Genomic DNA, 24,260 nt, shown 5'->3' on the forward strand with positions numbered 1-24,260 from the left:
CGGGGTTCAGCAGAGCATAAAATAGTCTTTCTAAAGACGTTAATAAAGATTGAACCCTTTGACAGCAGTTAATGTATAGTGCATTGCAGGTTCACATTATCAGCAACGTTTTAGTCATTAACATTCATAAGGTTGATAGTTATGGTGTACTTGAACAAGGAAATGAGTACTCTGTTATTTTACCTTAGAAATGTACTGTTGTTACAGGAACTGATGAGATGTTATGGCAATGCTTTTGAAATATATTCTATGTAACATTTTATACTTCTTATATGATGATCTGACAAGTCAGTAGATCAAAGTCACCTTACCCTACACTTTAAAGAGCCGTGGAGGCAGGTTAGTGGTCTAACTATATAGCAGCACATGATCAACAGAGAGAGGCCTGAAAATAGACTGCAGGTTAGAATGTTTGTTACTGTACATAGTAACAAGGACATTATAGGGTTCATTAGCAAGCATTTGAAAAACTGGAAGTCACGCTATTGTTGTGCAAATATGCATAATCACATGATGAATATACTGGAATAAAATGTACTGGGTAGAAAGAGAAAGAAGAAGTTGGTATGTGTGTAGTAGCTTCAAAAATGATACTCCTAAAAGCCTAGAGACAAGTAAGCCGCAGGTTATGTATTCACGTTTGAAAATCAGAAACCAGGGTCCACATCTTCAGAACACTTAAAGCTCTCGACTTGGTTACACTGTAGCCACATCATATACAATATACAATACTTTGATTGGATGATGGACATCCTATTGCTCTGCTCTGACTTCACATCAGTTATTTTAACCCTAATCTTTTGGATATATCCTCGGAAAGTCAGGGATTGAAGAAGGGTTAAACCCTGGGCTCAGGGTGAGGTTATCCCACACAATTGAAGTTTTGAGTGTGAAATGACAGTAAACTACCGACAGAACTGTAAGCTCTGAGCTAACGGAGGTCGAGGCTTAAGGCTAAATATAGAATGAAAGGTTGTTATGATGTGTTGACATCTTTATTCAGGATATGATCACTGGGGAAGAAAACAAAACTGTACTGTTCTTATTCTAGATGTACACATAATACACATAATATTGGATTAAAAAATACTGTATATAAAATAATTGTAATAGAAAAATAGGCTACATTTGTTGTTAGGCCCTGTGTAATTTCAAGTGTATCACCAGTGATACAAAACTGCCAGAGAGGGAAATGACTGAGGAGACATCAATGCTAAAGAACCTAAATTCAGGCAAAAAAATATGTTTTAACGTTGGCTATACTGACAGGGCAAAAATATCTTGGAACGATGATTACAAGTTTCGTACAAAACAACAACTGCGTAACACTTACTTGTACTTGTAGGCTGGTGCCCATCTTATCATCTGCTTTGATTTCTGTTCACCTTGTGTGTGACATATAGATTTATATTTGTGGAGACTCTAGAGCAGGTTTTTTCAAAGTCTCCCCTAAAACAATTCTTGGAAAAAGTAATGCCCATGGGATTAAGATCATGTTATTTGATCCCATAGACACTTGAGCCAAAATAGCCTAATATTGTTGAGCCTTCCCTCAAACAGTTTTGAGGCCCCCTGGGGAGGCCCACAGTTAAAACCTCTGGTATAGTATGACATACAAAAAGTTGTAGAAAAGTAATGGCATAGTATGTCATAACAAGTCATAGTATAGTAGGTAATGGTATAGTATGTCATAAAAATAGTCATAAAAAAGTCATAGTGGTTTTCAAAACTACCGTATCTCTGAAATATCGCTTTAACCAAATCCCACAGTTGTAGACTATTTTCTATGTGATCTTCTTTTAATAACTAATCTAATAATTGTTCACTTCTATTCACTAAGCCTCTCCTGAAACTATGTGGAGGCCCGCTTCCCCCTTTGAAAACCTCTGCTTACAAGGTGACATTTGAGAACCTTGACATTCACTTTATTGTTGAGGTGGTTCAAGAGATACAGTATGTTCTGTATGCTGGTGCATTCCTTTAGAACTTTATGCACACATTATGCAGATTGTAAGACACTTTAGTTATTTGTATGTATCACTGCTTACTATAAAAAAAAATCTATATTATTATGCTGCCTTTGAACTTGTTCTTCATTTTAACCTATGCTTGATAATGTTGTTTAGCAGCCCTATATGAATTATTATGAAACATACACAACCTGGAAGGATTATTATTAGGCTAGGAAGAGTTGGAAGAAGTACTTAGATCCTTGACTTAAGTAAAAGTACAAATACCACCGTCTAAAAATACTCCATCATAAGTAAAAGTCCTGAATGCAAAATTGAACTTAAATAAAGAAGTATTATCAGAAAAATGTACTATTTAAATAATGCAGAAAGGCTCCTTTATTATAGAATATTATATTATTCTGTTTTTATCACTAATACATATTTGGAAGAGTATTTTCATGTTTGTGGTAGACTGTAGTTCATCAACTACTAGATTAATAGTACAGTTCTGCATCGTATCCTATAAGCATGGTCAAATACATTCAGTGGAGTGCAATGTTTCCCTTTAAGTTGTAGTAGAGTAGAAGTATAAAGTTGCATTAAATAAAAATACTCAATTTCATCGTACATGTATTCAAAATGATACTACGGTACTATACTTAGTTACATTCACCCACTGAGGCAAGGTAGGCTATATGTGGATGTGATACAAATGCATTGCAGTATGTGCAGGTTTGAATATTCAGGCAAGCAGAAACATAAATGTGATAAAGAAAAGAAAGGTAAATAACGTGTTTTAATAGGTACGGTTAGAATTGCAAATGTTGTGTTTTTTGGACACGACAATATCGACAGTTATTATTTTATTCTGGAAGCAAGGCGGAAGCAAAAAGATGTCATTATTGGTGGGCGGGACTACCTCTTTGTAACTTCCACCAATAGCATACTTGCTGGGTAAAATATGAAAATGGCGGCTCTCTGTAGTGAGTTTGGGGACCTGGTACAGATCAAGAAACAGCTAATATCGGTGATATCGCTTTGTAAAGAAAGAGGACTTTTACACAGCTCGAAGTGGTGAGACTGACTGTGAATAATGTGGCCATTAACTTCCTGTCTTTGTGCTCTGTTACCTTAGTAACTAAGCGTTAACGCTCGTTACCAGTCAGTTAGCTACGTTAGCAGTGCTGTTGACAAGTTTCATTATAACAGTTTAGCTAAAGCTGTTTAATACATTAAATATACTACACTTTTAGTGTTGCATTTCAGTTAAGAGCGTCGTTAAACGATTACGTACGTTAAAAATTCAATACCACTGTTATCATGACATTAACGCTGACTTACATGTTGTTATTTCTTAACCACTGGGCTGCATTTAGTTTCATGTAGTTGCTGTTAATTGCTGTCGATTAGAAACTATATATAACTGGACGAGGTTGGATTAAAAAGAAAGTAATTTTGTGGTGTTTTTGGGAGTGTGAAAAAACAACTGCAATGAACGGCACAGCTATGTCACATGCTTCCCGTGTTTACGTTTCAGGGCTTCTGAATTGGCATTTGCTTTGGACCGTCTTCCCAAGGATGAGTTACCGCCGTCATCTCCTTTCACTGAGGTTTGTACTCTGCCAGGACCCAGGGGGGGTTAGTTAGTTTTCATTATATCATTGTTAACTACCTACCATCCAGTTTCCTTCAATCCCTTGAAGTAGCTTGAAGCATTATACAAGCATTACATGTTATGCAGTCTATACAGTATATTTCTTCTCAGCTTGTTCCAGCTCTTTATTTAAGTGTAATTATGTTGACACTCTTCAAACATAAGAATCCATGTTTTTATGGCTGTTTATCATTCCATCAAATGGAAATATACTAGATGATTTGTGCATCATATTTTAAACATTTCCTCAAAATTCAGCCTAATCCCCCAAACCCATTGGTTCCGATTTAAGATGTAAGTCTTTAATAACAGGTATCAAATATTTAGTTTCATTTTTCAAAAGGGATAATTAATTTCCTTTAAATTGCTTCTGGCTGTAGTTTACTCAAACACGAGTAAATATTTAATTTGTTGGGGACTTAAACTATTTTCAGCCACAAGGACTGTATGTGCCTGTGTTAATCGTAGTAAAGGAGCGTGCCACCAAGTGGAATAGTGTGATCATTGATGTTTTATCAGTAGTTTTATGACAGCAAAGAGGGATTGTGGCACAGCGCACTTTACTAGATCAGGATTTGGCTACACAGGCGATACTTTGTTAGTCTGATCCATTCATTGTTAGTTTTGGTCTTTTCATGGTATTCATTGAAAAGAACTACAAAGACAAGCAAAGACATGCTTTTGACCATTACAAAGTTGGAGTCAATAAATAAACTATTTGAGGTGCATATCCATAGCACCTTTTTTCCCCAATGTTATTCAATTGTTTCCTCTCCGAAAGGGAAAAATTACACTGCCCCCTGGTGACAGTTTCTATGTATAAAGCAACTTTTTCTGTTAATTATGTGTTCAGAAGTGGACCTTACAGTTACTACTTTATAAAAGCCCTTTTGTGTTTTTTGAAGAGATTCATCCTTTTTTTTTTTTTTTTTGTAATGAATTTGACTTGATAAATAGGAATAATTTTCTTTTTCATTGTCTTCCCCAAATACAGGAAGATGCACAAGACCTGGATGCACTTACACTGGCCAAATCCTACTTTGACCTGAAAGAGTATGATCGTTCTGCTTACTTTCTGAAAGGCTGCTGCAGTCGGAAGGCTTATTTCCTCTATATGTATTCTCGCTATCTGGTAAGGTTATGTAGATATCTGGCAGGCCTTTGAGTCTTGATTTCATTACATGGCAAGACTGTGTTCACTTTCTCTGTAATGCTTGTGAACCATTTTGAAAGTTCCCTTTTCTTTATTCAGTCCGGTGAGAAAAAGAAGGACGATGAGACTGTGGACAGCCTGGGTGAGGACTCGTCTATTTGGACATTTAAAAGAGAACGTAAAAGCACTTTTGTGACCCTTTTAACCCTGAACTTGTTTGTGTTTTAGGTCCTCTGGAAAAGGGTCAGGTGCGCAATGAAGCCTTGCGAGAACTGAGGGTTGAGCTCAGTAAGAAGCACAATGCAGGAGAGTTGGACGGGTTCACCCTGTACCTGTAAGAACTTTTCCTCCAAAGTGTTCATACTTTCCTCCGATTATGCAGAGAAATACAGCTCATAAACTGCGTGTGTGTGTTTGTGGATGTGGGAACACAGGTATGGGGTGGTGCTACGAAAGCTGGATCTGCTGAAGGAGGCAGTGGAGGTGTTTGTTGAGGCAATTCACATGCTTCCTCTTCACTGGGGAGCCTGGCTGGAGCTTAGTAACCTTGTCACCAACATTGAAATGGTAACTACCTTTATGTCTACACATATACAAATTGTAAATAGTATTGTGTCATTTACTTAATCAGCACTTTATGTCTCAGGACGAACAGAAAGCAAAACCTTTCTCATGTTCGATCCATGCTAATAAACTTGTAAAAAGCTTAATCTCAGGTAATTCTATGGACTGAAGTGATTCAATCTGCCTTGGTCTCTTTGGTCTTTCTCCCAGCTGAAGTCCCTGTCTCTGCCAGACTGCTGGATTAAAGACTTCTTCATGGCCCACATGTACACAGAGCTGCAGATGATCAAAGAAGCATTGCAGAAATACCAGAACCTCATTGAGGCCGGCTTTTCTAAGAGCACCTACATCATCTCACAGATTGCCGTCGCCTACCACAACATCAGAGGTTTATTTTTATACCTTTTTTTGATAAGAATTTCGCCCGTCAGAAGAATACGATGGGGACAGGTTTAGTTTTACAGCACGCTCTCTTTTTATTTCAGATATTGACCAAGCTCTGGCTCTCTTCAACGAGCTGAGGGAGCAGGATCCGTATCGCATCGACAACATGGACACGTTCTCCAACCTGCTCTATGTCAAAGTGAGTTCACCACCGTAATGTGATTAGCATAGAAGAAGTGTGTTCTCACAGGGAGGTTAGAGGTCTAATGTCAGCCAGTAGGGATGAAGGGCCTTGCACAAGAACACTTATGTGGCAGAAGTGTTTATTTATTTGACCTCTGTGGGTCAAGTTTTCAGCTTGGGATCAAAGTGAGAGAAAAAAAATGAAATTCTTGAATAGATAATGACCCAATAATAAATCCAAAATATAGACTTCTTGTGTTGCTTTCTTCTGTTGCTGATGGTAATGAATGCTTCCACAGAGCATGAAGCCAGAGTTGAGCTACTTGGCCCACAACCTGGTGGAGATCGACAAGTACAGAGTGGAGACGTGCTGTGTGATCGGTAAGTGTTGAGCCAATCTGATCAACACTAATGTTTAATTCTCCAGCATAATTATCATTATTATTATTTTTCAATGATGATGAATACGTCAAATGTATCGTAAGTTGTCATTCTTTGTTATTTAGCAATTAAAAAAAATATATATATCGGCTGGTTACAGCAGGTGTTTTGTTTTTCTACTTTGTCACATTTTTAAGTCGTCAATTTCAAATGACGGTCATTTGTTTAATAAGTTATGCATCTCCTCCACAGGCAACTATTACAGCTTACGCTCTCAGCATGAGAAGGCAGCTCTGTACTTCCAGCGGGCCCTCAAACTGAACCCTCGATGCCTCGGAGCCTGGACCCTCATGGGCCATGAATACATGGAAATGAAGAACACTTCGGCTGCCATCCAGGCCTACAGGTCAGACTAAAGATGTAGCAGAGCATAGTCGGCTCTTATTAGGGCGGATATCTCAGTGTGTAAATGATGAAGTATTTACATATTGACTGTGTGTTGTTGGTTTTTTCCTCGTTTACACATGTTTTGTTTTCTATCAGGCATGCCATTGAAGTGAACAAGCGAGACTACCGTGCCTGGTATGGCCTGGGTCAGACGTATGAGATCCTCAAGATGCCCTTTTACTGTTTGTACTATTATCGAAAGGCTCACCAGCTCAGGTATGGATTTTGACTTCAGGTTCCACTAAGAATCCAAATGAATTAGAGGAAAAGTGTTAAACTATGCAATGCTCTTAAACCAATTACTTGTTTGACACACTTATGTATTTATTATTTTAGGCCCAATGACTCGCGTATGTTGGTCGCACTGGGGGAAAGTTACGAAAAACTGTCACAGCAATTGGAAGCGAAGAAGGTACGAATGTTACAACTGTCCGTGTGGTTTGTGCGATAAACTTCCTGGCTTATTTTTGACATGTTCTACTTTTGTCTAGTGTTACTGGAGGGCATACTCGGTTGGAGATGTAGAGAAAATGGCTCTACTCAAGTTGGCAAAGTAAGTGTCTCATCACTGTAGCCTGAAGGAAATCAAACAGACCTTGTGGTCTAAAAACCGAGTAGTTCAGGTCAAATTATCTTTAACATTTAAGCACAATATGAAGATCTGATCTGCATTTCTTTTCTGTCGTCATATGGCAACATTTGAATTGTATCACCCAGAACTAAAGGCTTAATGTGAATCTGCTTATGCTTTTGGCAGGCTCCACGAACAGCTGAATGAGTCTGATGATGCTGCCCAGTGTTACATGCTTTACATCCAAGACATTTTCTCTTGTGGGGTAAGCATTTTTAAATGATCTGAATACACACACACACACACTCCTGTATTCATCATTGAGTGAAGTGTTAATAAAACGGCATATAATTAAAGTGTCAGGAGTTTGTGTTCGGCCCAAGACCTTTTGTATCCATTTTTAATCAAATCCTATCATTATAGGAACAACTGGAGCATGCTGAGGTGAGCACAGCCCTGCGGTACCTGGGTCAGTACTATTTCAAGAACAAGCTCTATGACGAGGCGTCCCTCTGCGCTCAGCGCTGTTGCGACTACAATGATGTAAGTGTGTCTGCACGATGTGAACACTGTCCAGTTGCGGTTGTAGTAACGCACTAACTGGTGTCAATGATCTCTCTGCTCGTAGGCTCGCGAAGAGGGAAAGGCTCTGTTGAGGCAGATTTCACAGGTCAGAGATCAGATCGAGACGCCATCAGCAGATCTGTTTGCTCCGCTCTCAAACAACAACACTCCCGTCCGGAGGGTGTCTCCACTGAACCTCATCTCTTTTACACCCTGACACCCACCTGCCAATTCACTGGCTTTAAACGGACAATTTGTGTATCCAACTGCTTTTGGGGGGGTTTGACTTTGCCAAAAGACAGTGTTGGAAGGAATTACTTTTGACGCATAGTTTTCTTAATGCAATTAATGATGTTTGTAAAATTTACAATCCTGATCATTTGTTGTCCAGTATAAGACAAGTGCTATGTTGCAAATGTAAAAATAATTAAAGCTCTTGCAATAGGGGACCTTATACATATTGTTTCTGAATAGGTTTTTTTAATACACATGCAGCTTTTGTATAATTCAAGGCTAGTTCAACAGTGTAAAAAAAAGAAAGTCCCTTCAGTGCAGAGAAGGGTCACCTTGGACTATTTACATATATACACACATACAACAAAGACAGCACACACATCATGTTTTGCCTCAACAATGCTGTATATATGTAAATAGTTTAAATAAAGCATACCTGTTAGGACTGTTTCTTTGTAAGTATTATTTCATGTTTAACATACAAGAGAATAAAATGCATATTTCTGTTTTAGTAATTAGACTAGTCAAAGTGTTTTTCATAGATTTTATTGCAGAGAAGGCTGATCACACACACACACACTATTCTTACCATACAGTCCATATCTATTAGCTACTGCTCAACATCTCAATTCCCATAGTAGTGTACAACAACCCTATATAAAGCATAACTGTTTTACTAGCTTGAACATAATAACTGTATTTGGCATGACAGTGAGTTAAAGGCACTGCAAGAAGTGAATATATACAAGGCAACATAAAAATAAAGTTACATGCAAATAAAAACTCTTTTTGCATAATATCAAAGAGAACACACTCCCACTGACGCTCTAAAGAGCTCAGTACTTCCCTCTGAGAATACGAGGGGTGGGGAGAGGGCTGCGAGGGGGAGACTGCTGGCGAGACCGCAAGATCCGTGAGTAAGGAGTAGGGTTTGCTTCTTCAACAGCGCGTGTGTTGTATGTACGTGTTGGGGTACGTGTCGGGAACAGAGACTGGAAAAAGGGACGTTTCTGCGGTGGCCGGTTCTCAGTGTCACTTGGTGCAACAGCCCCACAGCCCCTCTTCGTACAGGAACCGGGTGTGGTGGTGGTGGGCAGCTGGGGCTGGACGGCCTGTGTCTGGGCCAAGATCTCAGCTTTCCGCCTTAAGTCGGCCTTTACAAGCATCAGGCCATTCTGGAGGTCCAATAGGATCTGGTCCTAAGAAGAAGTCAGTCAATAGGGTTAGACAAGACCACAGAGGGGGAAGTGGATGATAAGGTGGGAGGTTAAGAGAAGGAGCGAGAAGTGAGCCAAAACCAAACTCTTCAACATGCTTTTGCACAGTAATCACCTGGTGCACATGTTAGAAACCTAGATTTAGTTTAAAAAGCCGGCTGTGCATTAAGATAGTTAGTGAAGAGAGTAGGGGAGAGAAAAATATAGTGTTAAAAAAATTAAATGAGAAATACACTTTAAACAGATCCTGCTTTAACATACTATTAACCCCCGTTTCTCTAAAAAGGTAGAACCTCCATCATTAGTGAGAATCACTCTGCCCTGACTGAAGTACTGAGGTGAGGTGCTCACAGGGATGACATTATGTTGGAGTCTTGATTTGCTTCAGTACTTTTTTAACTGCTGTTACTTCATGTCTGCAGTAGAGAGCGAAACGTTTTGTTTTTCACCTTGAAACAGATCCAATCCAAATAGAAATGATAAATGAAACTTATTGGGTCAATTCAGTTGAATTCTGGAGTAACTTAATTACTTAGACAAAAAACTATCAGCAAAATATTAATGAGCTTTCTATAACGTGACATTTACTGTAGCTGCAGAATTTACAGAAGGCCAAGCGCCCTTTTAAATAATTAACAGAGAAGCTTCGTACATAAAGTAATATGAATTCCATCACATTATATTATACGTGGTTGTACCTGTTTGGCCAAGGTCTCGTCTGCAGCAGTTAGCGCCTGCCGCAGCCTCTCCCCTCCTGTGTTGCGGCAGCAGGCTCGTTCACCAGACTGCAGGTCGGCCCCGAGCCTCTGCAAATCCAGGCGCAGCTGGCGCAGGTTCTGTTAGAAAAAGTCAGAATTATTCTCTCTGAGAATAAAAGAGTCTCACGTGGAACAAGAACAATGATGCATTTTCACATTACAGCGGTAACTAACCCGTTGCCCTTCCTCCAGTTTGCGGTCAGCAGCACCGGGGAGGGTGCCTGTTGAGCATGGGACTTCCAGCTGCAGCTTCAGCTTTCTCAGCTCTGCACAGGCAAGCAGAAGAAGACAGTCAGACACCATTACCAACACCCGAACATCAACACATCATCAGGGCAGGGGTTCAGTCACCTTGTGTCTTGGTGAGCAGCTCAGCGCGACACTGATCGAGCTCAACTTGCAGTCTGCCAGATTCTGGCTTAGTGTTACGCTGAGAGCGTCGAGGTCCCTCAGAGTCTCCATGTGGCAGCGACACCGGGACCGATTCACGAGCCTCGTTTTTTTCAAGTGCAGCGGACAAAGCTTCAATCTCCTGATCACGCTCCTAAAAGTCAGGATGAAAAGAAAGTAATAAGTGAAAAATATCTCAGCACAGATACAGCAACAGGATTACAAATAAAGCTACACTGCGGAAACTCATTGCATTGGGAAAGATCTCATTAAAGTGGATTTCTTTACAGATCATAAGTGTATTGAAATCACGCCATGGTGACAGTCACTGCCTGAAATAGTGCAAACTTAAGGCGGATGATTTAGCGCTCACCTTCAGCTCCTGGCTGTAGAATATCTTCAAATGTTTTTGCACGTTGGTTATCTTGTCTTCGTATCTCTCTTCGATTAGAGCCCTCTCTGCCTCTAAGGTCTCACTGTAGGGCGAATAGACATCACAACTCAGTGTCTGCATTCATTTAAAATTCTAGCATTTTCTCATCATTTTAAACATTTAACTTTCCGTTGGAGGCAATCTTTTGATGGAAAACTTACTTTAATTGCTTCACTAAACAAGTGCTGGCAATTTGTGTTACGAGAGAAACGGATTCAAAACATTGTAAGAAATGCTTTTATCGTGAATCTTATTAAAAAAGGCATCTTAAAAACAATTGATCCAAACAAAACAGACACACACCTGAAGTCATCTTGCATCCCAGAGATGACCTCCATCATCTCCGAGACCACCTGCTCTCTCACAGTTGCCTCAAGAGCCTCTTTCTCTTCCCGCTGGCGCTGCACTTCTCTCTTCAGGACGTCAATGGCCTGCAGCAAAGCCTTAATATAGCACAGTCAGCTGTTAGGAATGCAGTGTTAACCTTTAAAATACTGGTTTTAGTTGATCTTGAAGGCATCATCAAGGTGTTCACCTAAATATGTATAACATTTCCACCGAAGGCTTTAATGGTAACATTTCATACAATGAGCATGTTTTGCAAAAAAAGAAAATAGGTTATGTAGATCAATATGTAGCGCTCGCACATGATGGCAGACGGTTACCTCTGTATTTAACAAGCCGATATCTCCGTCTTCAACATCACTCTCATCCTCTTCATCTTCCATCATCGTGCTTTCGTTACCATTTGCAGTTGGCTCGCGCAGTAAGGACAGGATGTAGGCCACCCGGGTCTTTGTGGACGGCCCATGGACCAGCTGAAATGATACGAGGGATGTTTTGTTTCAAAATCCATCTCGAGAAATCCCAAAAAGTTAGATGTACAGTACAAGAGTGGTATTTATTTCTTTACTTGAGTAGCCAGAGCTGAGAATTTGAGGGCTTGGAGGGTCTCGTCATAGATGGAGGCACACGGGTTGATATTGACCACCATGCTGGAGGTTCCTCTGCCACAGAAGAAACCCTGCAGGACCCGGGTCAGTTTACTGTCCCTGAAGGGCACCACTTGAGGGGGTCGCGATCTGCGGATGCGTTGGAAAGTTTGTAAAATATAGCTCTTTCTCAAAACGGCTCATTCCAATGTGTTGCAATGAGAACATGTACAGATTACATGTGGAGCGCTTGGTTACACTGCCTGGATGTAGCTGAGCAACGTTTATTTTTTATTTACCGCTCCACTAGTACCACGTCAAACGGAGTGATCCCCTTCTTTCCAAGTTATGGTTAAACACGTACTTGTTGTTCTGGTTGTGCCTCAGAGCAGCAATACAGCGTCCCAGTGTTAAAAGGGAGGTGTTGATGTTGTTGGCCTCCTTCATCCTCTCGCCATTACGCTGCTCTTTACAGCGCTCAGATCCAGCCAGGTCACACACAGTCAGTCTAAAAAGGGAGAAAGGGCAAGACACAGCGCTGCTTTATTGCTTTTGCAAACTCAAAAATATACCAAATTCAACCAAAGCTGAAACTTAGTGGGTAAATAAAGGTTAACTTACTCGCTGATGTGCATGGCCTGGGCTGAATCCGCCTCCGGGCGGACGTGCAGGACTCGGATGGAGAAAACGCTGTGGCTGAGTAGGTGATACATTTATTATCAGAGATGCAATAATTGTGCGTCAAACACACGTCAAAAATAAAATTGAAATATGGCAAAAGTTTAAGGTGCTCCTACCTACGGCTGGAGTTCTGGTTGAGGTGAGTGCTGGCGAAGCTCTGGTTACGACGTCCAGCCTTCAGAATCCTCCAAGCTTCCTCTGCACTGCGGACCTGGATCCAGGCGAGGTCTGACGTAACAAGAAGAAGCAAAAAATATATACACACTGCAACACGAGGACCAGCAGCAGCATAACAAAAAACTACTGTACAGATCACAATGTTATAACAAAACGCAACGTTTAAAGTATTTACCAACTATAGCAGTGTTTTTTATATGGTGGTGTTGAACCGGCACCAAATAAAAACATAATTTCCTGCTTCAAACTTTCTTTTCAAGAAAGAACGAGGCTGCAGACTGTGGTTGAGCTTCAAACTGATACATACACCATACATAAACATTATTCCTCTGTGTGTTACCTTTCACATAGGGGTTGCCCTGCTTGTCGTCACTAAGCCGCAGCGTGACCCTTTTTCTGGGCTGCATGGAGGGCGAAGCATCCAGTAGATCATACAGGAACTCATTGTAGATCTCATAGAAGGACACCCAGATAGAAAACTGCACACCTTCCTCCAGATCATCTCCTCCACTGTGTGAAAGACTGTCAGGCTCCAGACAAACACTGTCCGTTTCTGCAGAGAGAGAGAAATTAATATATAATGCGTTTCGAAGGAAAAGGCTTTTCAGGATGGCAGTAACTATTTCAATGTAATGGAGACAGTGCTCAGTTTTGTAAGTATGAATAAGACTGGATGTATGCTACAATTACATTTGGTATATTTACACAAATAAATGGTAACCTTGTTGGTATTGTTGAATGGTCTCGTACTATGCCCTTATCCGTTATTGGTCAACAATACAATATGCAAATTTCCTACACCATCAACCCTTCAGACAGCAACTAAAACGTCCTTCGACAATATGTACTGGATGTTATTAAACATAACTCCACTGACAGTAAATGCACTAGCATATTCTCAGGAGCATATTTGAAAAAAAAGGTTTGTGCCAACATTTGAAAATGTGCCAGATGTGTCTCCATCAGGAATATAATGCAGTCATCCTCACCTTCAAGCAGGGTGGCAATGTTACTTGTAGAGGAGAGACCTCCAATGCCGCTGTCCCAGGCTGTAGTGGTACCACCTCGACGAGCAGGCAGATTGTCATCCTGTAGCAAACAAGAAGAGTACATCAGATCATATCTGTGTGCAAGATGACTAATCCCATATTCGCAGTGTGGTTACTCTGGTGAGCCGGGGGGAAGAAAGGAGAAGAACCTTAATATTTAAGTTTATGCTCAAAACCTTTCAAAACTTGGTGGGACTACGGCTGCACAACGGACACAGACAGTATCAGAAAAATAATAATAATTAGCCATCTTAGCTCACTTGTCTCCATATCAACTTAGAGACACGTGACAGTCCATTCCTTTACTGAGACATCAACACAAACTCCTTCTACAATACTTTCTTGGTTGTTAGTTTTATTTTCTTTCAATAGACGGGTACATCGAGATAGTTGGAGATGTAATGTTGTATCTGGAGCACTGACTGTGAGTCATGTCATTGATTCTATCTGGATGTTTTTCAGGCTTAAAACAGATTGGTTGACATTGAACTAGTAGAATTTCTTGTCTATGCCCGAATTCAGGATGAGTAAGATATCGAAAATGACAGAAACATACAAAAGTACTTCACATATACGTGGCAGCAATTGTCTCTGGGAACAATGAAGCATTTCATACAATTCTGTTTACCTCTTTGAGCAGAGAGTTTCTGCGGATTTCCTCCATCTTGATTTCTCCGGTGTTAAGCTGCCTCACATCCTGATACATGATAGGCTTCATGTCCATGGAACCATAGAGACGACCCTGCAGTTTCCTGAACAGAGATGCTAAAGCCCGGGGCAGGAGGCCGGCCTCTCGACCACTGCCTGCAAGTCAAAGTTTGAGACTTAAGATTTGTATTTGAGACATTTGAGTGTTGAATGCTACATCAGCATCAACAGACATTTCACAAAACTGCGAAGCCTAACATCAAGCCTGGGCTTCATACTGATGTATTGTAGAATATCTTACCCTGAATAGTGTAAGTCTTTCCAGAATTAGTTACACCATAAGTGTAGAGAAGCCGGTTTTCTCCTTGAAGCACGTCTTTCACCATGTTTTTCATCGTGGACTCATAAAACTGTTGCTGTGTGGTTTCAGACCCAAATATCTATGAGAGATGCGTGATGAGAAAACATTCATGTGGCTTTTTTTTTTTTTTGGAAAATGTATGTTTTACTTCAGGATCCTCCTCGTTTATTGCCGGCATTGGTTGCGATGCACTCATTAGCTCATATTAACAAGCAATACTTTCAGCCCTTGTGATAAACAACACTATGCACAAGTGTACACCCTCTTACCTTTGAGAAACTGAACTTGTGCATGCTCTGGGTGATGCCCCGTTCTGCAGTTCTCATGTTCTGAGATTCTTTTGGTGCTTTGAGCAGCAGAGTCCCTTCATCTTGCACAGCCACACAACCCTAAAAGAAGAGTGAACCTTGAGCACAGAGTACAGGTGTACTAAAAGCATTGAATGCACCAAAAGAATCAAAGTCTTACCTGTTCTTCTCCCCTGTCACTCTCCGTCTTAGTAAGTGGCCGGATGCGCAGAGAAACCTTCACCCTCTCTGTGTTACCCCCATCATAGCTGCCCTTTCTCACCACTGCAGGTTTCACTGCTAGTTTCTAAAGGACACAAATTTAAAACAACGTTACCGTTTTATTGCTGACAGAAGAATTTAAATCATGAAGGAGGAGACAACAAGTCAGTGTACAAAAATATAGGTCTCAAAATATTTTCTGGAAGGCTTTGCACAGGTTTTTGTAAGGCCTTAGGGAAACACATGTTTTGGTGAAGAAATGTTGAGTGTAAACCTCCTTTGTTTACATTGTAAACTCCACAATTTGTAACACAAAAATAACACACTCCAGTAAACTCTCACCGGTTCTGTAATGGATGGTCGGATGTCCAGGCCGGGGGAAATGACAGAGATCTCAGGCAGACGTGGTCTGGACAGGCCTCCATGCTCTGCTGCCGTAGACTCAAACACAGCCATTTCCTCGTCCTCAGAGAAGAATCCACACGGGGAGGACAAAGACAGCGCCATGCTTACCTGTTATAAGAAGACAAATCTTAATGAGTATGTGAGTAATTGCAACTCATTTCATACTGGATGTGGAAAGGAAATGCATGTAAAAGCCACCTGGTAATGTCCCTTTTCATATATTCTCAGGATCTATCGCGATACTCTGAGTTGATGTGTTTTTCACCCAAGAATGAGCATACAATTAGTCCATCAATTAAGTATAAGCAGAAACTCACTGTTATGAGATGATTACTAAAAAAAAAGGGTGTGTCATGACAAGTTGATTAAACACACACAGAAACTGGATGATGCCTACCTCAAAGCCAAATAGTCCAATTTAGACTAGTCAAACAGGAAACAGTTTTTTAGGCGATCACCTGTCCTGACAAGTTTAATATTGGTGCAGAACACAGATTGTATAGGTGCAACAGAATGACATCATTGAAAGAAAGAAAAATGGTCATGTCTTCTCTGCTGTTCAACCCCGCCTGCAAACTCCAAACGTGTATAACGTTAGACTTATATTTAAATGAAACAAGGATCTACATTTAGTTGAATAGCATTAAACGCTTTTGCAAATTATGTAAGACATTGCAACACGAGATGAGTGCGTGAGTAACGTTTGAACGTGCACGAGAATATGCATCAGTGTTTTTGAAAGACTTGAGGTCACTCCCACCAAAATAACACTAGAATGTAAATGTTGCTGTCCGCTAAATTAGCCGGATAAAACATTTGTATTAGCTCGTACAGCTGTACTGAGACTAACAGGTTAATTGTTGTTAGCATCGAAGGGATTAATTTGACTTACCTTAAATGTCGTAAATGCGATGAGTGCCTGGATTACAGTAACGCTAGATAAATGTTGTTAAGTTACTGAGTAGATCACCAAAACTCAAGTACCAAGTACTTGACAAAAACCAGAGATACTGGATTTAATGTGTATCAAAGCTACCTGACACTAACACTGGCCTACTGCTTCTTCTCGATTTCGAAGCACTCTGAGGCTCAGCAGAGTTATTTTACCCGACTGCGTTTGGTTTTTGAACAATGCGCTTCCCCAACAGAACGTGTCACCGATTGGCTAAAGCTAGTGACGCAACGCTCAATGTCTGCCTTCTGATTGGCTAGCATGGACCACATGGTGCGCTGTTTAGACTGGTCCTTCTTACACAAAGATTCCTTTTATTAGTTCCTATCACGTGTTGTAAATAAATGTGCCATTTTTATCAAAACATGTGGGCAATGGTTAACAAGGGATTTAAATACACAAGTATTGCTGAAGGAAAGAAAGGCATACAAGAAGAAAAATAAAGAAAGAGCGTATTATTTGATAAATAAGAGTGGGAGGACGAAGTTATTAGTTTGTATGGACTTGATTATCCCAAAATTAAAATGTTATGTTTATTTCACAATTTGTTTTACATTTTACGTGATAATATAAAGTGATACAAATTAATTTAACATTGGTTTATTAACAGAAGATTAGGTTAAATGGGTGCAGGGGATACAAAGAAACCCCTGCCACTAGCATATAAAATATGAAACAGCAACACTGCAAAAATGTAGTTGTGAGTTATGAAATGCAGGGAATTAAAACACAATCATTTCTATGACCGAATGTGGTATATTGATTACAAAATAACATAATTAATTAAACATTGCAAGAGCCATATTTCTTTTTCTACAGCATTTACCTTTATTCTTTGTAAAATATTACACACTCTAGCTTGAGATGTATCAAAAATCAGTAACTGAAACAGAAAAATCAAACAATAACATTGCACGTATCTTCATGCTGGGATAATGTCAGTGCTAAGTATGTATACAAGTGTGGTTCATTTTGAAAATAAATCTAAATAACAAAAAAAAGCACCAAAATACTTACCAGAAATTATATTTCACAGAAAACAAGATAAAAATAGAGGTCAGATGTTGTGATTGAAATTCTTTATGTTTTTGACATTATGACATTTATACATACTGGCCACATTCCTTACACCCAATGATGCTTAAATCAGATACTCAATCATGTCACATTGTTTAGTCATTAAAGTCTTGTCCCGGTTCAAAGTTTTGCTCCATAGTGGTGGTGATGCTGTGAATACTGACGTGGTTGTGTGCATTTTGGAGCCTTTGTTTCTGCACACTGTGCTGAACACCATAACAGAAGTAGATGATTAAACCTGTTTAAAGAAATAGTACATCTCATTTGGTCATGTTTGTTTATTTTATGTTTTGCAAATAAATTAATAAATGCACTTAAATGAAAATGTGTACTTTATTGTGATATTCTTCACATACCTACTGCCATCCACACTGCATAGCGGATCCATGTGTCTGATCCAAGTTGAACCATAAGATAGACATTGACCAAGGTGCTGAAAACAGGAAGCAATGGTACAAAAGGAACCTGTACATATGAAAGAGCAGAAATAGTATTACAATAATGTCAAAGATACGAAAAAAATACAAAACCTTCCTGTAAAGAAGAATACAGTTGCAAGAAATAGATGAAATGTTGCTGGCTGGAGGGATTTCCTGCACTTAGTTATCAAAGTTTATGACTTCAGTTTTAAGTCTTCACTAGAGTAAATCTATACTAAGAGCCATTTTATGTACCAAATTGGTCCAGTAGGTGTCACTGTTGTGCTTCGGGGTAATTGTAATATAGGTAGGAACTTTCACTCAGGTGATTGGTGTTGTGGGACTAAGGAGGAGCACAAGTAGTTTTTGACCGCCACGCCACGCTTGGCAAACGCGTAATTTGTGGTGTTGTAATTGTGAAATATTTGACTGCTGTATGGAGATTTGTGGATAATCGTTATGGATCCTTACATATAACACAATGAAGACCATCAACGAGGAGCAATACATTTTCCGTCAAAGGCAAAGAAGCACTCGACACTACTAAGCGGTGCTTTGCAGTCCCTCAGCGGCCTTAAGTTTAGGCTTAGCCGCGACCTAAACTCTTCATATTTTATGGCTTAGCCTACTGGGCTTATACTTATTTTTTTCGACATACCATGCTATTACATTATTTTCCCGACATACTATACTATAACGTTTTTTTCTACTATGGTATGACATTTCTTTGATTTCATGACATTTTCTTCTACATACAATATTATGATTTTCTTAACATTAGTATGCTATTTGCACTTAGGATAGATGCGGCATACCATGAAAGCAGCTTTAGTTGTATTCTGTGGTTGTCTCCAGATGATCAGTGTAATGAGGACCACCATCAGTAAGAGGATACAGACACAAAGTAAACTCCACCACTCCAGGGCCTGCAGGGAGTCTAAAGCCCTAGATATGATGAGGCTTAGGATGATAGCTAAAAAGACTAAGGAGAACAAAGTAAGTCCAGTGATTATTAACAATGGAAATCATCTATTTGCTGTATAACATAATATTTAAGCATGGTGTTACAAAGATCACTCACTAATAAACACAGTTAAGACAGACACATTTTTCGATGTCCGTGAGGTTGCTTGTGAAGGAGGATGTAATACTCCAGAAACTGTGAAGGGTTCTGGTTTGCTTTCCTCGCTGAGGCCCACTTGGTACCTGAGAAAGTGAGGAAATATAAATACATGCACCCAAGCATTGAGTTAACGTAACATTTATTTATATACTGTATATTGATATATCTGTGACTTAAACAGGGGGGGTCAGAGGGTAATATATTTGTTTTTCTGGTTCACATCAATTTATTTGAATCCCTGTCTATAATAAAGCGTATGTACTATTAATGTTTCCAACACACGTCAGGCCAATGTCATCTTATTTAATGATCTTTTGGCAGTGAAGGTAGTTAAATGGAAGAAAAAATGCAGAAAATGCGAAGTATCTGCCAGCTCTTATAATGGTGTACTATTAGCTCATTAACCATTTTCCATCCGACACCAACATCAATCATGAACATGAGCTCTTTCCATAAGCAAACATAGTAACTATTAAGATAAGAGTAATAACACCATTTCATTATTGTAAATACTCTTGATGAACCAAACCTTAATATGAGGATGCATATGGCAACAAGCGTGTAGGCGAAGAGGGTTCCAATCGACATCATGTCAACCAGCGCCTTCAGGTCAAACAATAGCGCCATGATAGCTATAAAGACATGAATAACAATGACAGGAAGAATTAACATAAACTTAAATTACTTCCTCTTGTACTAATTTCAATAAATAATATTTAAACTATAAATGTACAGGTAGGTTGTTTTATAATCATTCATCAGTTGGCACAGAAGGGTTCATTCTGCAGATATACTTCGCTCTGTACTAAACAGCTGGAAAAAGAAAACCAAATAATGCCCCTCAAATAAATACATTTAGATGTTTAGAGTCAGCGTACACCTACAGTAAAAACAAAACAACAGGAGGGGATTTATATAACAAAGCCAAAACTAACTAAAGCTTCCAGAAAAATACAGAGAATTATTATGACTTGTTTTGGTTTTTACCTGCCACAACACCTGAAGCCAGAGTCGCTATAACAGGACTTTGTCTGTCACTCATTTTACTGAGAGGTCTGAAGAGAAGTCCATCTCTGGCCATGGCAAAGAGAACCCGGGGCATTGGGAACATTGATCCTAGCAGGCTGAGTGGAAAAAATCTCAAATAACTCATCAATAACCATTTAGTTATCTGCTCGTGTTTTAATCCATAATAGTTTCCAATGATCTTAATTTGCAGGATGTACTGTTAGCCAAGGACAATACAATTTAAACTATCCTAGAAATTGAAAATGAAGTTAAAGTAATTGGTTGATTTAACTAAGTTGAGTTGGGTTTGTTAAAGGCGCATTGTGTTTCATACCTTGTTGACAGTGCACAGAGGGATCCCACAGACACTACATACTTTGCAGGGCCCCAACCGATGTATGTAAAGGCCACAGGCAAGGGGCTGTGAACACTGAGCAAATAATACGGCATCATAAGAGTCAGGGCTGCAGACACACCAAAGTAAGCCAGGAAGCAGATGAGGAGGGACGCCACAATGCCGAGTGGGATCGACTTCTGAGGGTTTTGAACCTCCTCTCCTGAAGAAAAACACATTATTATTGTTTAGTTACTTATTGTCTTTTATACTGGCTATGCCCCTTCATCTTCTCTCAGTGTCTTGCGGTGTACTGCATGTGTGAATTCATTTACCTGTTGTGGCAATGCAGTCAAACCCAACAAATGCATAAAAGCATGTGGCTGCTCCTGCTAATGTTCCCTCGAAGCCAAAAGGGAAAAATCCTCCACTGCCATATTTGGAAGTGTCATTCAGCGATGTGTAGTTTCTGTAGACATGTGGATGCTTAGGTCATACAACAATAATCAGCAAGCTGAATGATAACTTCATATTTCAAACCTACATTTAAAAAAGGAAAGGTCAACGGTATCAGCCTGAAAGACTCAGTTACTGTACAATACCTTTGTTAAAAGCAGTTGGTGTGGAATTTGTTTTTTTTCCTTCATTGAATAAATGAATAAAAAACCCATACTCATATCCATCTAGGAGAGAATCTTCCCCAATGTGCCAGTTGTTGATGTCCCCCTTCATGACTCCAGAGAGGATAACAAACAGCAACACCAGGATGTTTACGGCTGTAAAAACCTTATTTACAATAGCTGACTCTTTAACACCAAATGCTAAAATCCCTAGAAAGGAAACACACAGAAAATATCAAGTTGATCATGATACGATGGAAAAATATATTATAAAATGTGATTATCTACTGTTATTTTCCCTTTATTATCAACACATAAATAACAATAATACATTCTTACGTTTAGTAACTATTCACAGGGGTTTAGATTATGAAACTTGCCTGCCAAGAGTATTATGAGGCCAGCTGCGAAGAAGTCTGGGTAGGGAGCTAATCCAGGTAAGTTCATCGCAGCCTGTTTGCCCAGAGAGTTGGCAATGACATTTCCAATGAGATCATCGAAGGTCCCACTCCATGCTCTGGCAACACTTGACGTCCCTTAAAAACAGTAAAATAAATAACATTTTAAATATAAGGACATACAACATGGCTATATTAAAATAAACTCATAAAATGACTAAAAACACATTAAAAGAATCAAACATCTTTTTATTTTAGACTTGAAGCTCGTTTGAAACGATGCCAATACTTAGTTTAAGAGGACAGAAGTGTTTACTACAGAGACTCTTCCAACATGGCTATTAAACATCCTTCACACACAGTAAATGTATTCAGAGTGCAGCACTATCTTTACCTATGACATAAGACAGCAACAGGTTCCAGCCAGTGATAAAAGCCCATATCTCTCCCACAGTCACATAGCTGTAGAGGTAGGCAGAGCCAGTCTTGGGAACGCGAGCTCCAAATTCAGCATAGCAAAGTCCCGCAAAGATGGAGGCCACCGCTGCTATCAGGAAGGCGATTATGATACTCGGCCCTGCCACAGCTCTGGCCACTTCACCCGAGAGCACATACACACCGGCCCCCAGTGTGCTGCCGACCCCCAGGGCCACCAGGTCAAGGGTGGTCAGGCATCGCCGAAAGTTGGACACCTCTCCTTCAGGCTCAAGAGGTTTCCTACGAGACAGGCTCTTCAGGAATAGCAGTATCTTTGCACCAGACATCCTGTTGATCAAGACATTGTGTTTCATTGATTTCTCAAGATAAAGCAACACAAATAAAAGGCTGACACAAGACTGAAGCATATACTTTGAATTTAAAACGGCTTAAAGACAAACCAGAACATGTCTCACACATTGGTTTAAAAAACAAAACAAACACACATAATACTTAAATGCACATTTCCAAACTAACTGCTCCCATTCAAAATATTAGACACAAATAAACTCATTTATAAGTTAAACCTGAGCTGCAGCATTTATAGTCCATTCTTCAGAACTGTTGCAGAAAACTTAAAAGCTATTGATAAAATAAATGCTGCAATAGATTGAAACTGTAAAATGGTCTATGTGTGAGAGACACACACACAAAGAAGTGATTACATGTGCACACCACCACCGTATGATTTTAGTGTTTGTGCTGTGAAATTGCTGTAACACAGTCTCAGCATAGCTGTTACTAAGAAATTAATACCTTGTACATTGTATTCAGTGAGCTACAACCACAGTAAGTCATTTAACCGAACTTTGAAGATATAAATATTGTTTAAGACAAGTACCAAGTTTTATTGGTCGTTGTCAGACTAATTATTGATGTTAGTTCATGGTATCTGTGGGTTATTTACTGTAAAGGTAAGATTAAAGAAGGTAGTAGCTTCACTACAGTACATTTATTATTTTACTATTTACGTCATGATTCATCACTGGCTAGATAAAGAGTCAGCTAATAACAATTCAATTCAAAATGATAAAGACACTAACAAAGGTTTTATATCATTTTACAAACTGAGATCATATCCAGTAGATTCTATATTTCATTCTCATAAGAAAGAGATCCTTACCTTTTCAGCTGAATGCTGCAGTGTGACTGTGTTTTGATCTGTCCCAGACCACACACTACTTGTGAGGATAAATCCACTCACTGTGAACTCTTTGCGGCTCAACATTTTTGACACATTATGTTACATTTCAGACATACGTGCCATTTCTGAAAAAGACAGAATGTCAAACAATACCAGATATTACATAAAGCACTATCTTTACGTATGTGTGTCGATGATATGATTGAGACTTTTACGGCAAAGTTTGCTTACATTTTTAAAATAAATCAATTAAACACACTAATAATAGTAATAATAATTTGTGCAAGAAGCGGTACACAAAACAATCACTCACTGCAATTAAATAGCTCATAAACAGCTTGAGAAGGTGATGCTGTCACGTTGCTTTTATGACTTAAACTTAAAGTGAATATTAAAAAAAGGCTGCAGGAGAGTCATAAATCGTGTTTTTAATTTGCACTCAAAGTTAAAAGGATTTAGACGTTTTCAGATCACTTTTATTTTATTCTATTCCGGGTTGAGAACAATCGGTGTTCGGTGAAAACAGCGCAACTCATCAAAAAGTCTAACAAAGCCGATGATTAGACCTACATTTTTTATTCTTTCACTAATTGTTTCAATTTTCTTTTTGGACTCTCTTTACTATATTAAGAGACTTATCTTATTGTCTTTATTAGGTCGTTTGTTTCAGTTAGAATTATAGTAACTTTACAAAGAAAGGCGATTATTATAGTAAGAATGGTGGAAGAAGTACTCAAATCCTTTACTTGAGTAAAAGTAGAAATACCACAGTCAAAAATACTCTATTACAAGTAAAGATCCTGAATTCAAAATGTTACTTAACTAAAAGTACATAACTATTAACAGCAAAGCATACTTAAAGTATCAAAAGTAAAAGTACTCAATATGCAGAATAGCACCTTTAAAAGTTATTATAGAATATTATATTATTCTGATTTTATTACATGTAAGAATGTTTTAATGTTGTAGTTCATTATTGTGGAGCCAATTCTACATACTTTGTTCACCGCTAGGTAAATTAATAGCACAGTGTCGCATCATCAAACACAACATCATCATTG

General features: G+C 39.2%; 3 protein-coding genes across 3 annotated transcripts; 1 reads left to right on the forward strand and 2 right to left on the reverse strand.

Annotated features, from left to right (window-relative positions):
- Positions 1-2,888: 2,888 nt before the first annotated feature.
- Positions 2,889-8,537, forward strand: cdc23 (CDC23 (cell division cycle 23, yeast, homolog)). Its single transcript, XM_029448770.1, has 16 exons — positions 2,889-3,026; positions 3,490-3,562; positions 4,601-4,738; positions 4,859-4,901; positions 4,988-5,093; positions 5,194-5,326; positions 5,534-5,711; positions 5,809-5,906; positions 6,190-6,271; positions 6,524-6,677; positions 6,815-6,934; positions 7,055-7,130; positions 7,210-7,271; positions 7,476-7,554; positions 7,713-7,832; positions 7,918-8,537. The coding sequence occupies exons 1-16, from the start codon at positions 2,914-2,916 to the stop codon at positions 8,068-8,070; spliced, it is 1,728 nt and encodes a 575-aa protein (XP_029304630.1). The 5' UTR covers positions 2,889-2,913; the 3' UTR covers positions 8,071-8,537.
- A 32-nt stretch (positions 8,538-8,569) lies between these two features.
- kif20a (kinesin family member 20A) lies at positions 8,570-16,791 on the reverse strand. Its single transcript, XM_029448769.1, has 19 exons — positions 16,540-16,791; positions 15,585-15,755; positions 15,202-15,327; positions 15,003-15,122; positions 14,674-14,812; positions 14,353-14,528; positions 13,665-13,764; positions 13,016-13,228; positions 12,615-12,726; positions 12,439-12,513; positions 12,182-12,325; positions 11,799-11,967; positions 11,551-11,703; positions 11,189-11,328; positions 10,826-10,928; positions 10,414-10,606; positions 10,237-10,328; positions 10,003-10,140; positions 8,570-9,286 (listed from the first exon to the last, which is right to left on the reverse strand). Exons 2-19 carry the CDS (start codon positions 15,747-15,749, stop codon positions 8,924-8,926), a joined length of 2,721 nt encoding a protein of 906 aa, XP_029304629.1. The 5' UTR covers positions 15,750-15,755; positions 16,540-16,791; the 3' UTR covers positions 8,570-8,923.
- A 980-nt stretch (positions 16,792-17,771) lies between these two features.
- Positions 17,772-22,342, reverse strand: LOC115018747 (cationic amino acid transporter 2). The gene is made up of 11 exons (XM_029447950.1): positions 21,973-22,342; positions 21,561-21,716; positions 21,228-21,390; positions 20,896-21,029; positions 20,561-20,783; positions 20,206-20,342; positions 19,748-19,850; positions 19,177-19,301; positions 18,911-19,077; positions 18,033-18,141; positions 17,772-17,914 (listed from the first exon to the last, which is right to left on the reverse strand). The coding sequence occupies exons 1-11, from the start codon at positions 22,340-22,342 to the stop codon at positions 17,772-17,774; spliced, it is 1,830 nt and encodes a 609-aa protein (XP_029303810.1).
- Between the last annotated feature and the right edge of the window lie 1,918 nt (positions 22,343-24,260).

The sequence above is a fragment of the Cottoperca gobio genome, chromosome 14 (genome assembly GCF_900634415.1).
Source record: "Cottoperca gobio chromosome 14, fCotGob3.1, whole genome shotgun sequence".
In the NCBI taxonomy this organism is placed as follows: domain Eukaryota; kingdom Metazoa; phylum Chordata; class Actinopteri; order Perciformes; family Bovichtidae; genus Cottoperca; species Cottoperca gobio.

Coding starts and splice junctions, on each gene's coding strand:
- cdc23 (XM_029448770.1), top strand. CDS start 2,914: ATGAAAATGGCGGCTCTCTGTAGTGAGTTTGGGGACCTGGTACAGATC. Junction 3,563..4,600: donor CGTCATCTCCTTTCACTGAG/GTTTGTACTCTG, acceptor CCCCAAATACAG/GAAGATGCACAAGACCTGGA. Junction 5,094..5,193: donor GACGGGTTCACCCTGTACCT/GTAAGAACTTTT, acceptor GTGGGAACACAG/GTATGGGGTGGTGCTACGAA.
- kif20a (XM_029448769.1), bottom strand. CDS start 15,749: ATGGCGCTGTCTTTGTCCTCCCCGTGTGGATTCTTCTCTGAGGACGAG. Junction 14,813..15,002: donor ACAAGTTCAGTTTCTCAAAG/GTAAGAGGGTGT, acceptor CATCTCTCATAG/ATATTTGGGTCTGAAACCAC. Junction 9,287..10,002: donor ACGAGACCTTGGCCAAACAG/GTACAACCACGT, acceptor ACTTCTTCTTAG/GACCAGATCCTATTGGACCT.
- LOC115018747 (XM_029447950.1), bottom strand. CDS start 22,342: ATGTCTGGTGCAAAGATACTGCTATTCCTGAAGAGCCTGTCTCGTAGG. Junction 21,717..21,972: donor GTTGCTGTCTTATGTCATAG/GTAAAGATAGTG, acceptor ACTGTTTTTAAG/GGACGTCAAGTGTTGCCAGA. Junction 19,078..19,176: donor TGTCTTAACTGTGTTTATTA/GTGAGTGATCTT, acceptor TGTTCTCCTTAG/TCTTTTTAGCTATCATCCTA.